Raw genomic sequence first — 16,022 nt, forward strand, 5'->3', positions numbered from 1 at the left:
TTTTTTCTGTTGATGCTTAGCTTCTGCACATCTCTCATTTAATTGTGGTTAGTGAATGGGAATTGTCTGACCTCCACCTCGTAGGAACCTTCCTCAGGTACTGGAGGAGAGATTTACAGAAAAGGATAGCATTCTTTGTGGTCTGTGCAGTCGCACAAGTGGATTTTATGCCTGTGTAGAGCTACATTGGAACTTTGTAGAGTTAGGCTAGGGTCTTGTCAGGAAGCCCACCTACAGAGATTCGCAGAGGGCAGTATTTTATTTTCTCAAGGCAACAACTGTAACAACTGATGTGCTCATTTATCTCTTTCTCCCTACTCCTTGAATTCTCCCACCCCAGAAAGAGACTACAATGAACCAGATCTACACAGGTAGATCTGCACAGGTTCAGAACTGTATAGGTTCGCAGTAGGGATGGCTAACTACAGGCCCTCCAGATTTTGTTGGGACTACAACTTCCATAATCTCTGACCATTGGTCATGCTGGCTGGAGCTGATGGGAGTTACATTCCAGCAACATCTGGAAGGCCACAGAGAGCCATCCCTGGGTCCTTTCTGCTCTAGCTGGACCAAATATTTCACAATTAGAAAATCTCCAATATTAAACTGCTACGGTTCTTTCCATTTCATGAGCTCCAGCTTTTTCAGTCTGAAGGGTGGAGGGTATTCCCCTGCCAGCAGAAAGGAGGAACAGAGTCTCCTCAAATGTCAGCTGGACCTTTTGCATACCACTTACCACATGCTCTACTGGATGAGCATAGACTGAGACTATGCCAACCGGAGCAGTCCATTCGTGATGTTTTTTATGTATGTGTTTAAAGAGGAGAGGGTGATGAACAAGCCTTCATGGGAAGAAGCAGAAACAAAAGGTAAGATGTGTCATATTTTCAAGTGGGTGGAACTGTTGGTGTTGAGGCTCCATGGTATGAGGCCAAAATACAAGGTATGGAAAGGAACAGCAGCATCATAGGTACTTTGCTTGTGCAATTGTGGCAACTACGCTTCAGTCAAAAAATTACCACTGACCATGCTATCATGTCTTGTTAGTTATGTTTAGCTAGGGGTGGGAATTTCGGCTTAAAAAGTGTGAATTTTAAACTAGCCAGTAAGCTGCAGAATGTTATGAAGCCAATGCAGGAAAGAGCCCAATTTGTTACATTGGTGTAATGTGCACCTTACCGATGAGAGTAATAGAAGAGAATTTCCTCTAGCAGGGTAAAGGTGGCCAGCTCAAGAAGAAACCAGTGGAAGGTGGGCAGGTGCAAACTGCATGGCTCCCCACTCCATTTCATGATAGGCAACATGAGGATCAACATGGGCAGAGAGATGAAAAAATGATTGAACAAGGCTGTATGGATGGCACTGCGCAGTTTTTCTGTGTCAACCTGGGGGGAGAGGGAACATGAACCTGTGTCAAAATGTGCAACAGTATTTGCTATGCCTGAAAAGGGACCTATGCAAGACCCTTGACTACTCAGTAAGAGGCTCAAAATGGCTCCTGCCCTGTACCGGCCAAATAAAAAGGCATTTCGTTCTAAACATTTAGTCAAAGCTTCATTGGCCTTGGGCAACACTTCAGATAAAGTCACCACAGCCAACATTTGTGCACTTTCTAGTAGAAGTAGTTGCCATATCCCTACTCAATGGAAATTTCTGCATTTTGTTTGGGTAGTGGGAGAGATTGGACCAAAACAAAGCTTCCCCCTCCCCAACAGTTCTTCCAGCACTTCCCTTCTTCATAGTTGTAGGGTACATCTATCATCCTGCTTGGCCTCTAGAACAGGATGAAAGAAGGGAACTGTCTGTTTCCCAGTCCCACAACTCTTAAAAGGAAGCTATGTGTTGGTTCTTTCTTATTTCCTCATCATATTTAAGAATATTAACATTTACACACACAGGAACATAGGAACATAGGAAGCTGCCTTATACCAAATCAGACCATTGGTCATTCCAGCTCAGTATTGCCAGCAACGACTGGCAGGGTTTCAGGCAGAGATCTTTCCCAGCTCTAGCTGGAGATGTCGGGGACTGAACTTTGTGAGCAAAGCATGTGCTGTACCACTGAGAGATAGGCCCTACCCCTCCTGGTCTCCATATAAAGAAGGCTACAACTAGTAAGGGACTTTTGAGCCCAGGGATGTTGAGCCCAGCCTCTCTCCTGAGGATCAAGGAGGGGGAAGGCATGAGTTGCAGGTGCCTCATCCATCAGCGGGCATGGTTGATCCAGCTGTTGTTGAGTCTAGCCCAGACCTTGAGGAAGAGAACGAGTTAGCCACCCCGCCAGTTCCCACGGATGGCCCTGCCCCTCAACTGGACAGCACTCAGCCATCAAGCACCCCCACGGAGCCGTTAGGGGAGGATTCCGAAAGAGCAGTAACTCTTGCTGTGCCAAGCAGTATCCTAGAGATGCCCGACACTTCCCAGCCCTCTGCTTCCCCACCTGCAGATGAAAACCCTGTTCTGTCCGATGAGCCCGTAGAGACTTGCCCCCCTTCACCACGCTCATGACATAGGGAGAAGCGGACAGGGCAGAGGGCGTGTTTGCGAAGGAGTGAGAGGTTACGCTCCAAGACCTCTCCTATTTAAGACTGCCGCGCTGTGAATGGGGTGCTGAGTCAACTTTCATCACACGTTACAGAGCACGTCTAGAGGGTAGTTAGGGACTTGTACTGAGTTAGCATTGGGTTTTTCTGTGAGGCGCTCAGCCTTTGATGTATCCATTACGTTAATAAAGCAAGAGTTCCTTGCATCCTCGTCTCCGACTTGTGGTTTCTGCTCTGAACCGGACAGGGACCAACATTCTTACAACACTGCAGCCAGGCAAAAAAGGCAGAGGGGAGCGAGTGAGAGAGAGAATTGTAAGCAATGGTTAACCAATAAACTTCAAGATAAGTCTCCCTCATTGACTGTCCTAGAACTCTTCTATCTTTGACCAAGCTCCTCAGAATCTCCACCCTTTTGGTTACAGGCAGAGGGGAGAGAACCCCAGCTGCTTTTTACCCTTGTTGGGTTCCAGGAATTCCTTTCAAAACTTAGGAGACTTGAAAGGCCTGTGGTGATCCTGCATTTATGGTCTTCTGCTCAACAATAAAACAAATCCCACTACCTTCCATAACTCTTTGGATCCTGTGCTGCCATTTTGTTTTTTAAAAACCCGTCTAGTTTCATAGGCTCTGTGGGCTGGATAGCGACTCATTTCATGAAGAAATGCTTGGGTTAAAATGGCTGCAAGAACTCAGGACAATGATTAGTATATGTTTCAATGAGAAATAAAATTCCTAGTCTCCAACTAGGGCTCGATTATGAATTACTTGAGGACTACTGCATAACAGTTGCAATTCATCTCACCAGCAAGCATAGATGCGCTGATTGCTGAATTATGATTGCTCTGCCTCTACCAGAAAAAGGCAATTCTTGTTTCCATCTACATTCTTTGGGAGTTGGCTCCCTCCACATCTTTTCTAAGAAAAGCTAACATCTAATTCCTACTTCATCTGTAGTAGTTTCAGTGTTGGAAGCACAGAGATTAAACTGTGTTTCAATCACAACCACCTCCACTGCTGTGATTCGTGGGAAAATGCAGTTGCCATCACAGAAATGGTTGTCAGTTCTCTGTATGTACGGCCTCAGCCCCATTAGCTGCTCTCCACAAAGTCATGTCCCTGTATATATAAACAGGTACATGGCTGCTCATATCTGGCAACAGGGCTCGCTTGAGTTCTACACACTTGTTTATTCCCATGAGATGGTTAAGTTGTGGATAGTGTGTCAGACCAGGAATAGGGCAACCTATGGTCATGACTAAGCAGAGTTGGAAGCTCACTGAGTCGCTTTGTGCCAGTTGCTGTCTCCTCAATCTAACCTACCTCACAGAGCTGAGGAAGGGAAGATGAATCTTCTATATCTCCCTGGAGGACATGTGAAACAGAAATAAAAAGAAGAATGACGACAATCCAAATTCAATCTTTTTAAACTATCAAATGCATCCTCTGACAGTGGTGGAAAGGCTATATCTGGGGTGGGGAGGAATCACCACCTCCCTCTCAAAACCAACAAAGAAACCCTAGGCTATATTCAATCCAATTGTGGAAACAAATACCTACAGGGTCATTCTTCCCCAACTGAATGCGGTATCGTGTAATGAAGCTTGGCTTCCCAGTGACATCGGCTACCATCAAGATTCCATTGAAGCTCCAGAAAACAAGGCCAGGGACTACAGCAGTGCCTGTGTTACAATATGAGTGGGTTAGTGAATGGATACAGGAGAAAGAGAAACTCTTGTGAGTCAGTGAGGTTTTGGCTCCGAGAGAGTTATGGTAACAGATAAGTAGAATGGACTTATTGCCACCTATAGGACAGATACTTCATTAACAGAGGTAGGTTTTGAGGACATGGAACTTGTCAAGGATTAACAATACCTTGGCACAGTCATTAACCAAAATGGAGACAATAGTCAAGAAATCAGAAGAAGGCTAGGACTGGGGAGGGCACCTATGAGAGACTAGGCACGGTTCTCAAATGCAAAGATGTATCACTGAACACTAAAGTCAGGATTATTCAGACCATGGTATTCCTGATCTCTATGTATGGATGTGAAAGTTGGACAGTGAAAAAAGCGGGTAAGAGAAAAATAGTTTGAAATGTGTTGCAGGAGAGCTTTGCGCATACCATGGACTGCAAAAAACACAAATAATTGGGTGTTAGAACAAATTAAACCAGAACTGTCACTAGAAGCTAAAACGATGAAACTGAGGTTATCCTACTTTGGACACATCATGAGAAGACATTATTCATTAGAAAAGACAATAATGCTGGGAAAAACAGCAGGGAGTAGGAAAAGAGGAAGGCCAAACAAGAGATGGATTGATTCCATAAAGGAAGCCACAGACTTGAACTTACAAGATCTGAACAGGGTGGTTTATAACAGATGCTATTGGCGGTTGCTGATTCATAGGGTCGCCATACGTAGTAATCGAGTCATGAGTAAAACCAGTCTTGAGTAAGCATCAATGATTGCAGGAGCCTCTACATTCCCTTCTGATGCTTCATAGCAGGGGTGGGGAACCCGTGGCACTACAGATGGTGTTGGACTACAACTCCCATCATCCCTGACAGTTGGCCACACTGATGAGAACTAGACCCCAACAATATTTGAAGGGTCACGAGTTCCCCACCCCTGCTTTATAGCCGGGACCTTGTATTTGCAGATAGAAAATATTCCTTGCTGATGTAATGCCATCACTATCAATAGCATAGCAGTAGTTTTGGTAACAGAACCTGTCCCTACTGCTGGTGCGGGTGAGGGGCTCTTACTACTGCTCATCCTTTTCACCTTTTTGCAACATATCAGGACTGTTATTGTCATTTAGTAATTGTGAAAATGCTGCAAGGCGACTCGGTGCTCTACATACTGTAAATACAAATACCGAGGTCTTTGGCCACAACCTCACACTCGTAAATAAATAGTCACTTAACACATTTCAAGGCAACTCACCTAATAAAAAATTCAGCCATTCATTTCCCCCTAGTAGGTGGTGCAGATTCTCCCGCTGGGTCTGCCAGAAGAAGCCAGAGGCTTCCCAGAATTTCTGCAGGTGCCTGAAACACAAAGTGATATAACAACAATGGTGGTTGCCACTTTCCTAGAATCATGTGTTCAAACCATGATTAAGCTCCAGTGACCTTACCATGTGACTGAGTTCCTGAATTCAAGAAACATGAGCAGGCCAGGGCCCAGTAGAAGGCAGCGATCTTTGAGTCCCAGAACTTCCATGCCTGAGAATAACAAATGGTAAGCAAGAACATCTCCACCATCAATAAAAAAAAAAAATAGAGGGAATAAGCAGCACAGAATATGGGGATATAATAATACTCCTCAAAAGTTACATACTATTTTGAAAATGTTGACATAATTGACATTCTTCACTGGGAGGCCAGAGCACCTTGTTCTGTCAAAGCTGCAGTTTCATGCTCTGGAAAGAACAGCCTGAATTTCAGCACTATCTGTTTTCTTCCAAATGGCTTATGGGATGTACAGAGCTGCAACTAGGGCTGCTTCCTTTTTATTGGTCCTATTTGGGATGTTTTTACTTCAGCAGACACAAAGCTTTTCCTGGCATGGCTGCTCCTCTTCGGGCCTCGGGCCCTTGGTGCTGTGGTGCCGCTGCTCTTGGGCCGCTGTCGTCGTGGGTGCTGTTTGTCATCGTTGCGGTCTGCCCTGCCGTTGTTCTGCCCTGCCGTTGTTCGTCCTGCTCTTCTGCTCTTCGCCTGTATGCTGCCGGATGTTGCTGCTGTTCCTTGTTGCTTGGACGCTGTCTTTGCCATCGTTGTCTTCGCCGTTTGTGTTTCGTCATCTTTGTGGTCGGAGACGGAGCGGGTCGCTGTTGTCTTGGGGTCGTGGGCATCGCATTCGTTGTTTCTGGAGGACTGTTGTGGCTTTGTTTCCTTGTTTTATTGTCGCCTTTACCATCATTGTGTTGCCGCTGCTCCTTTAAGTGTGGCTACTGTTACCAACTTAGTTGCGACCTTGAGATTGCAACATTTTAACTCATTGCTGCCACCTGGATGTAACTAATAAGATTGAATGTGTATTGTGTTGGTATGAATGATTGTTATTGTGGTATATGATAGTTTTTATTTGGAAGTTTGTAGTTAATTAATTTTGTTTGGTTGTAGTGTGTGAATGTTTATTGTATTGGGTGATTGATGAAGTGTGTGTATGTGTGTCTTTGTGAATTGTCGTGCGTACTGGTGTAAAAGTGTTTTATGTGGTGAGAATGAAACCAGGTGTGTATGTATATGTGATTTCTTTTTTATTTAATATGTGCCTGGGAGAGAGTATTATACATCAACCGGGGAGACTTTGGGGGGCCCCAATTAGTGTAGTGACGGGTAATGGGAGGTATGGTGTTGTGAGGAGAACGTGCCAGGTAAGGGGAACTCGCCCCAGACAAATAGTGTCTGTGACTTGTTCCAGTTCTCCTCACATCCCCGGGATTGCTGGTTGTTCTATCAGTCGGCCTTTGGATCTCCATGTGCTGTTGTTGAACGCCAGGTCGGTACATCATAAGATCTCCCTTGTTCATGATTTAATTGTGGAGGAGGATGCCGACCTGGCGTGTATAACCGAGACCTGGGTGGGAGATCAGGGAGGAGTTGCTCTTTCCCAGCTCTGCCCACCTGGGTATATGGTTCAGCATCATGGTAGAACCGAAGGACGGGGAGGTGGGGTTGCTGTGATCTATAGGAGTTCTTTCTCACTCACCAGGCACCCTGTCCAGGTGACGACTGGCTTGGAGTGTCTCCACCTTGTGCTGGGCCAGAGAGACAGACTGGGAATTTTGTTGGTATACCGCCCTCCCTGCTGCTCAACAAATTCCCTAACTGAGCTGACAGAAGTAGTCTCAGAGGTATTGTTGCGGTCCCCTAGGCTATTGGTACTGGGGGACTTCAACGTCCATGCCAAGACTGCTTTATCTGGGGCAGCTCAGGACTTCATGGCCTCCATGGCAACCATGGGGCTGTCTCAATTTGTTACTGGCCCGACGCATGTGTCGGGACATACCCTTGATTTGATCTTCGCCACTGGAGATGGGGATGGTGATCTGGAGGTTGGCGGTTTTTCATCTATTCCGTTGTCATGGACAGATCATCGCCTGCTGAAGTTTAAGCTCACAGCGTCCCTTTCCCTCTGCAAGGGTGGGGGACCTATTAAAATGGTCCGCCCCCGGAGACTAATGGATCCGGAAGGTTTCCAAAGGGCTCTGGGGGATTTTCCGACTGAGAAGACTGGTGCTCCTGTCGAGGCCCTGGTGGAACTGTGGAATACAGAGATGACCCGGGCGGTTGACACGATCGCTCCCATGCGCCCCCTCCTATGTAGAGCTCATACAGCTCCATGGTATACCTTGGAGCTGAGAGTGATGAAGCAAGAGAGGAGGAGGCTTGAGTGCAGATGGAGGCGAACTTCCGATGAATGCAATTATGCCTTGGTAAGTGCCTGTTCTAAGCGATACATAGTAGCGGTGAGGGCAGCAAAAAAGAGCTATTTTGCTGCCACCATTAAGTCATCACTTTCCCACCCAACGGAGCTTTTTAAAATTGTACGAGGGCTTTTACACTCTGGCCCTCGGGACACTATAGATTCCTCTGTAGCCCACTGTGATGAGTTCACTGGGCACTTCCAAGATAAGATCGCATGCATTCGCCGGGACTTAGACTCCACTATTATAGCAGTTGGACCTAATGAAGCGTCCAGAGCACGGTCTTGTCCTTATTTCTTGGATGAATTTCAGTCTGTGCAGCTTGAGGATGTTGACAAGATCCTTGGAATGGTGCGGGCGACCACGTCTGTGCTGGACCCTTGCCCCTCTTGGCTGGTGAAAGCTGGCAGGACCGGAACCGCTGTCTGGGCCAAGGAGGTGATAAATGCCTCTTTGAGAGAGGGAATGGTCCCTGACTGCCTAAAAGAGGCAGTAGTGAGACCACTCCTGAAGAAAGCCTCCTTGGACCCAGATAATTTGAACAACTATAGACCTGTGGCGAATGTTCCGTTCCTGGGCAAGGTCCTGGAACGGGTGGTTGCTGGCCAGCTCCAGGGGCTCTTGGATGACACTGATTATCTTGATCCATTTCAATCCGGTTTTAGGCTCGGTTTTGGTACCGAAACAGCCTTGGTCGCCCTGTATGATGACCTTTGTCGGGAGAGGGACAGGGGGAGTGTGACCCTGTTGATTCTCCTTGATCTCTCAGCTGCTTTTGATACCATCGACCATGGTATCCTTCTGGGAAGACTCATGGAGTTGGGAGTTGGGGGTACTGCCTGGCAGTGGCTCCGCTCCTACTTGGTGGGGCGTCACCAGAGGGTAGTGCTTGGGGAACATTACTCGACACCCTGGACGCTCCATTGTGGAGTCCCACAGGGATCGGTACTGTCCCCCATGCTCTTTAACATCTACATGAAGCCGCTGGGTGCGGTCATCAGGAGTTTTGGGGTGCGTTGTCATCAGTATGCTGATGACACGCAACTCTACTTCTCCTTTTCATCCTCCTCAGGTGAGGCTGTTAACATACTAAACCGTTGCCTGGCCGCGATAATGGACTGGATGAGAGTGAACAAACTGAAGCTCAATCCAGACAAGACTGAGACGATGTTGGTGAGTGCTTCCCCTGCCCAGATGGTGGATGTTCATCCTGTTCTCGATGGGGTTACACTCCCCTTGAAGGAACAGGTTCGTAGCTTGGGAGTTCTTTTCGATCCTTCCTTGTCACTGGAGGCCCAGGTGGCCTCAGTGGCACGGAATGCTTTCTACCATCTTCGTTTGGTAGCCCAGCTACATCCCTATCTGGACGGTGATGACCTCACCTCTGTTGTTCATGCTCTGGTAACTTCTAGATTGGACTACTGCAATGCGCTCTACGTTGGGCTGCCCTTGAAGATAATTCGGAAACTACAGCTAGTCCAGAATGCAGCGGCCAGACTGTTGACGCGGACCAGAAGGTCCGCTCATATAACACCTGTTTTGGCTCGTCTGCACTGGCTCCCTATTTGTTTCCGGGCTAGATTCAAAGTGCTGGTTTTGACCTATAAAGCCTTACACGGCATGGGACCGCAATACCTGGTGGAACGCCTCTCCCAATATGAACCTACCCGTACACTGCGCTCAACATCTAAGGCCCTCCTCCGAGTGCCATCTCATCGAGAAGCTCGGATTGTGGTGACTAGATCTAGGGCCTTTTCGGTGGTGGCCCCCGAATTGTGGAACAGTTTCCCCGATGAGGTGCGCCTGGCGCCAACGCTGCTATCCTTTCGGCGTCAGGTGAAAACCTTTTTATTCTCCCAGGCATTTTAAAGTGTATTTTAATCTGTTTTTAAAGTGTATTTTAACTGTACTTTTTATGTTGTATTATGATGCTGTTTGCTTTTTGTTATTTGTTTGTTTTTGGTTTTTGACTTTATTATATTTATTGTAATTATATATTGTGCTGTTTTTATCTCTTATGTACACCGCCCAGAGAGCCGTCAGGCTTAGGGCGGTATATAAATGAAATAAAATAAATAAAAATAAATAAATGGTAACAGTGATTAAAAAAAACACTAGTATTGCTGGGATGAAGGGAAGTGATGCCTTAATTATCATTCAAGAGTTAGTATGCATAGAATTCAGCATCTAATAAAGCAAGTGTGGGGAATTTTGTGATGCAGTTTTCCAACCAACCAATGTTTACAAACATGCATGTATTAGGGGAAAGTGCACATAAAATTAATATATTAGTGAAAATAATATAAAATATAAAAATGCATTATATTAACAAACGGGATAAATTGAATTAAAATCCTCCAGCCCTACATAGCCCTTTCCTTCCTCTATGTGAGAGCTTTTACTTAGCCTTCTTGGAGGTGGGTAGGAATTGCTCTAGGTATGATGTGTTGTGATTGGCTGTGAAGTGCAGAGAGCAGATTGGCCACCACAGGAGGCAGACAGAAGCAACTCCAGGGAGTTTCTCAGACTTCAGTAAGTAGAAATGTAAGCATATGAACATGGGGCGCATGAGAGAGGTTGAGCTATGGCTTGGAGGTGATTTTAATCATTTTGGAGAACAGACCCCTGGGAAGGTTGTACCCCCCAGCCCTAATTGAGAATCTGTTGCTGACTCCTATACGTACACACTAGGGAACAAATACCATGGAACTCAACGGAACTTACTTCTAAGCTGACCTGTACAGGGTTTCTCAGTCACAGAAATTCACTTGGTGCCAAACAATATACAATATTACGTATGTGAATTTTGGAGAGGAAAACAAATTAAACCCTCATGTCTCCCCACTGCTGCATTTTAATTGTGTGTGTCAGTACATAATGCAAGGAGGTTTAATGCCCATACCTTATGCTATGGCCATTTGACTAGCACTATCAATGACATACAAACATCCTTCTGCACCAAGCAATAAACAACTGCTTTAACCATTATACCACTAACTGGGCGTTATCTCGTCTCCCACTCAAGGCCAGGTTGTTGTTGTATTATTAAGGATTTTATCCAGGTCAAAGGCAAATTAACAAGTAATATCGTAGATACTGCTTGTCTGAAGCCTGGAATTTTACAAGCATCTGGGTGGGAACCTTTGGCCCACTAGACCTCGCCATTTGGCTTGTGAGGCTGTTTATCCAAGCCACACCCACTTGTCCATCACCTGATGTCATGTGACATCAGTTGTGGGGCAGGTAAAACACTGAATTCAAAAGGAAACAACAATTCTTCCTTTGCAGCTGTGGCTTGAATTCTGTGCTTTTTAAAATTTGGCACCTTTTTTTTATGAACTGCAAAATTGTACCAGTGGAGGTTGTGGGAGAGGTACCTTTACCTGTCTCTGGTGTCTTCTAGGATCATGTTCACAGCATTTAGGATCTTCTTTCATCTTCTGAAATGCAAACCAATTGCATATGCAAATTAAAGTTAAACAGATTGAAGGTGAAGATGCATGACATATCATGTTTACATTAAAACTAGCAAATGCCTGGAAAAAGCCTATACTCATTAAACAAATCTCATCCTTTAAAAGGTACACAAAATAATCATCATAAATAGAAAATGTCTTGAGGAAGCTCTCCTTAAAAGTTCCTTGTGATTAAGGAGTTAAGCTGTCCTTATACTTTAAAGTTAACATTTCTTACATAATTCTGCATGGAATCATCAGGAGTTTTGGGCTGCGGTGTCATCAATATGCGGATGACACGCAGCTCTATCTCTCATTTAAATCTTCACCAAGGTTGGCTGTAGAAACCCTGTCCAAGTGCCTGAAGTCGGTGAGTGGCTGGATGGGAAGGAATAAGCTGAAGCTGAATCCAGACAAAACCGAGGTACTGTTTGTGGGAGACAAGGGAGGGTTAGGGGATATAGACCTGGTGCTCAATGGGGTACGTTTGCCCCTGAAAGACCAGGTCCACAATCTGGGGGTCATTCTTAATTCCCAGCTGTCCATGGAGGCTCAGGTTTTGGCTGTGAGCCGGGCGGCGCTGTATCAACTCCATCTGATACGGAGGCTGTGCCCCTACCTTCCCAACCATCTGCTCCCACCAGTAGTACATGCCCTGGTCACCTCTCGCCTAGACTACTGTAATGCGCTCTAAGTGGGGTTACCCTTGAAAACGGTCCGGAAGTTGCAACTGGTACAGAATGCAGCGGCTCGTCTGATTAAAGGCAGCCGCCGGCAGGATCACATCACTCCAGTGCTAAAGGAGTTGCACTGGTTACCGGTTGCTTACCGAGCCCAATTCAAGGTGTTGGTTCTGACCTTTAAATCCCTATACGGTTTCGGGCCAGTCTATCTGAAGGAGCGCCTCCAGCATCGTCAGGGATGCCGCTCAACAAGATCAGCCTCAGAAGATCTTCTCTCGATCCCACCGGTTAAAACAGCCAGACTGGTGAGGACCAGAGGGAGGGCCTTTTCAATAGTGGCCCCCACCCTGTGGAATTCTCTCCCGAATGATCTCCGCCATGCCCCTTCGATGATGAGCTTCCGCCGGACTTTGAAGACCTGGTTCTTCAGGCAAGCCTTTGGGTTGGGTTAAGTTTTTATTGTTGGGTTCTAATATTTTAACATTTTAATGTTTAATGTATTTTACTTTGTACGTCACCCAGAGTGGCTGGACAACCAGCCAGATGGGCGAGTAATAAATATAATATAATAATAATAATATAATAACATTGACATTTGAGTGTGTATGATGAGTACCAATGTCACTGCAGAGACATGAAAAATGTAAAGAACAATTTAAGGGTTATGTAGTTGATTTTGTGGAAGTGCTTTATACCATCTGTGAATCCTGAACCTTTGGAGTCTCTTTAGTGTCAATGGAAAAGTAAGGATGGAGCAAAGAACAAAACTAGGCATATTTCAAAGAATCAAAGAGATCATATTACTTTCAGAATTACTATTTCAGTGCATAACTGAAATACATTATTCTTCCAGTCTTGAGCTTGGCAAATATCACCACAGAAATTGTGCTAGTAGTTATTTTCTTGGGATAAGATGCTGATTATCAAGGCTGTGGAAATGCATTGATAATATTTAAACTGAAACCTCACTAATGACTTGTACGGTACTGTCCAGAGATTCCCCCCCACCCAATAAACACCATTTCAAAGTAATCCAAGAAAGCTTTTAGGTTAGGCTTATAGAAAACAGCAACCATTCTTTAGACCTATAGTCTTTCAACTTTTCAAACCCAAGAAGACCCATCTGCAGCTCAAACATCTGTTTGGGAATACCACTTCTTAATTTTTACCATTTATATGTATAATGACAATGCACCCCACCCACTGAAGGCTTAACACTTTTTAACACAACACTTTAGACCTGGGATTTCCATAGTTTTGCTGTATCTTAAAACTGAAGGAAATGAAGATTCTGCTCTTTTTTGCAGTTTATAAGAGTAGCAGATCTAATTGTTTGGATTCCTAAGCTATCTGTTGGACTCTTCTTCTTAGCTGATCCATGTCATTAATCTCTTCAGAAGTAGTAAATATCCTCACATCCACATGCTAGATGTCAGCTACCCAGCAACACAGCAGGCAGCACCAAGAAGCTGTGCTATCAGGAGGTAGAAAGTGCCCTGACATTAATTTTTAAGAGAGTTATTGTTTCCTTTATGCTGATACCTTAGCTAGTAGGGATTGTTCTGCTCATGTGATAACTCCTGCCAGAGGAGGTGATTCTGACCAACTTCTCCTTCTCCCTGGTGTCGCCTGTAAATCTGCTCTGGAGAATTGAGAGACCCTCCAGAGCAGCACCAGAAGTAGCAGAGAGAGCTAGAAAAGGAGATTGGTGAAAGTTGCTTTCCATTCTGCTGCCGGGACCCTTCACTGAATTTGTCCCATCCATGAACAGAAGGAGCCCTTTTATTAGAAACCTGGTTAGGCCTCTATGTATATGTTCCCAATTTTAATCTCTAATTCAGAATTTCACCCAATCTGGACAACATGGGGTTAGTCGAGAAGTCATAGTTTTCTGATCTTTAATATAGTTTCAGAATACAGAACAGGGATTTTCAAAGCACTTCATCTGACATATCCCTACATCAGGTAAAAGGCGTTGGCAAGCCTGACAGAAATCCAAGGTCAGGGAAAAGTGCAACCGGCTTGGCCTACCTGCTGGACCAAAAACTATCTGAAAGAACCCTGAAGACACAGGAAGCGTCAATGTTAGGTTCTCCTGAGCAATGCTGTCTGCCTGCTGATAGTTCTTTTCTCAGCGGCAGGGTTTCTCACTTGCCTTCATCTTCTAGAACATAAACTTCAAAAAAAGAAAAAGGAAAACTGACCTGCTGTGGAAATATCTGCTAAAACATGCTAAATTAGGTGGATGAGGACCTAATCCTGTGAACTTTTTTTCTTGATTAAAAAAAAGACCTATTTCACAAAGTCACTTTGCCCACTATCCTGCTTTTATCAATGCCAATTGCATAGTGATGCTCCATGTTAACATACAGGTAGGAGGATGGAGGTCCCACTACATGAACTGTGCCAGCATTGGCTCTTGGGGGCCAGCAACCAGATGTTGGCACAGATCATGGAGCGGGACCTCTACCCTCTCAGGAAACACTCCCCCTTGCAGCCAGTGGCAGACTTAAAGAGTCTACCAGCCTTACCTACCTCCCACATCACCATGTCGGCGCACTAGCTTGCTGTGTGTACATGTCCACCATCACTCAAGATGGCAGTGGGGGCATCCCTAAGTGGTTGATAACTGCTGTCGCCATCTTGCATGCTGACACAATGACACAGGAGGTAGGTGGGCAGGCGGGCCTATTTAAGCTTGTGCCGCCTGCATCAGTAAGGGATGGAAGGGGAGCATGACGATGTGGGGCCAGGGCAGTTTGATGTCCAAGGGCCCAATCACTCCTGGTGCTGGCCTTGTTAACATAGCCATGTTTCTCAGAGATACTAGCTACCCAGTTTGCTTCCAGAAAAGCAACATGCTTACTAAGCAAAAAATAAACTCGGGAATGTTCATTCTTTGGACCTTTTTCCTTGTCCCTTCATTCATTTCACTAAAAGTCAAGGATGAATTCCTATTTTGGGATTATTCAAGTCTGGTAACTTGGCTGGCTCCTTTCAACCTATAACAGGAATATGAAACTATCCCATGCTAGCAGACAATAACAGATTAGACATATTACAAACTCTTTTTTACCAATTCATCTGTCCAATACAGCTACTTGTTCTGCTGTTTTAATATCATTTAACAAATTTATAAACCACTTCATAGCATGAAGCCATAAGAGCAGTGTAAAAGATAAAATAAAACATAAAAATATATACACTAAAAATCATTTCAATAAACTCCAAATAAAACCATATCTACAAATTCTCAAAAAGAAAACCATTTCTGGAGATGTGCAATTCATCTAAAAATGATTGGGTCACACCTCAGGGAAAGCCTTCTTAAACAAATTCTATTGGTGCCTGTCTTAATCTTGGCCGGTAATTTTCAATACATCTTCAGGCAGTATTGGCCTTCCCATTATTAGCTGTTTCCCTCCACAAATCCCTGCCAACATCTTAAAGACCTTTCCAGTTGTCCCTGTACTTAAAATAATTCTTGTTAGTCCTTTCTTACAGGAAATCCTTGCAACTTTCCTCAGGGAACTATTTCTGGGCTCTCGCATTTCCTCAGTATTCAAACTGCAGTATGTTGTTGCTTACAGTTTCCCCCATCCCTCTCTACCTGACACTTCCATTGTAATTGCTGTGTGGAATGTGATTGCAACTGAGTCTAGGGCGTAAACTGAATGGTGCTTGTCTCATCAATGGTGATTAGAGGCAAGTCCTTTCCTACCTCTCCAGTAGGGTTGTGCACTGGATTTGTACAAATCACAAACCAAATTGAGCTAATACCTACCCCATCCTACAAATCTCTACAGAGCACACCAGTTAATCCCAAATCAATTTGTAGATATTTGTACAGATCTGTAACTCAAAACAGTCTCTAGTGAATCCAAACAGAGTGTGTCTGAAAT

The 16,022-nt window shown here is 44.9% G+C and overlaps 1 protein-coding gene across 2 annotated transcripts in view; it reads right to left on the reverse strand.

Moving 5' to 3' along the window:
• FAXDC2 (fatty acid hydroxylase domain containing 2) overlaps positions 1–16,022 on the reverse strand; it is a 32,981-nt gene that overhangs the window by 9,896 nt on the left and 7,063 nt on the right. Inside the window, exons 2-7 of one of the 2 annotated variants that reach the window (XM_061617457.1) lie at positions 11,366–11,422; positions 5,688–5,775; positions 5,495–5,598; positions 4,104–4,225; positions 1,180–1,385; positions 737–842 (exon numbers count right to left, since the gene is read on the reverse strand). In XM_061617457.1, coding sequence (XP_061473441.1) covers positions 737–842; positions 1,180–1,385; positions 4,104–4,225; positions 5,495–5,598; positions 5,688–5,773 — 624 coding nt within the window. In that variant the 5' untranslated portion in view covers positions 5,774–5,775; positions 11,366–11,422. The remainder of the gene's footprint in view (positions 1–736; positions 843–1,179; positions 1,386–4,103; positions 4,226–5,494; positions 5,599–5,687; positions 5,776–11,365; positions 11,423–16,022) is intronic. The other variant, XM_061617458.1, reaches the window with a different exon arrangement.

The sequence above is a fragment of the Rhineura floridana genome, chromosome 3, assembly GCF_030035675.1.
Source record: "Rhineura floridana isolate rRhiFlo1 chromosome 3, rRhiFlo1.hap2, whole genome shotgun sequence".
Taxonomy (NCBI): Eukaryota; Metazoa; Chordata; class Lepidosauria; order Squamata; family Rhineuridae; genus Rhineura; species Rhineura floridana.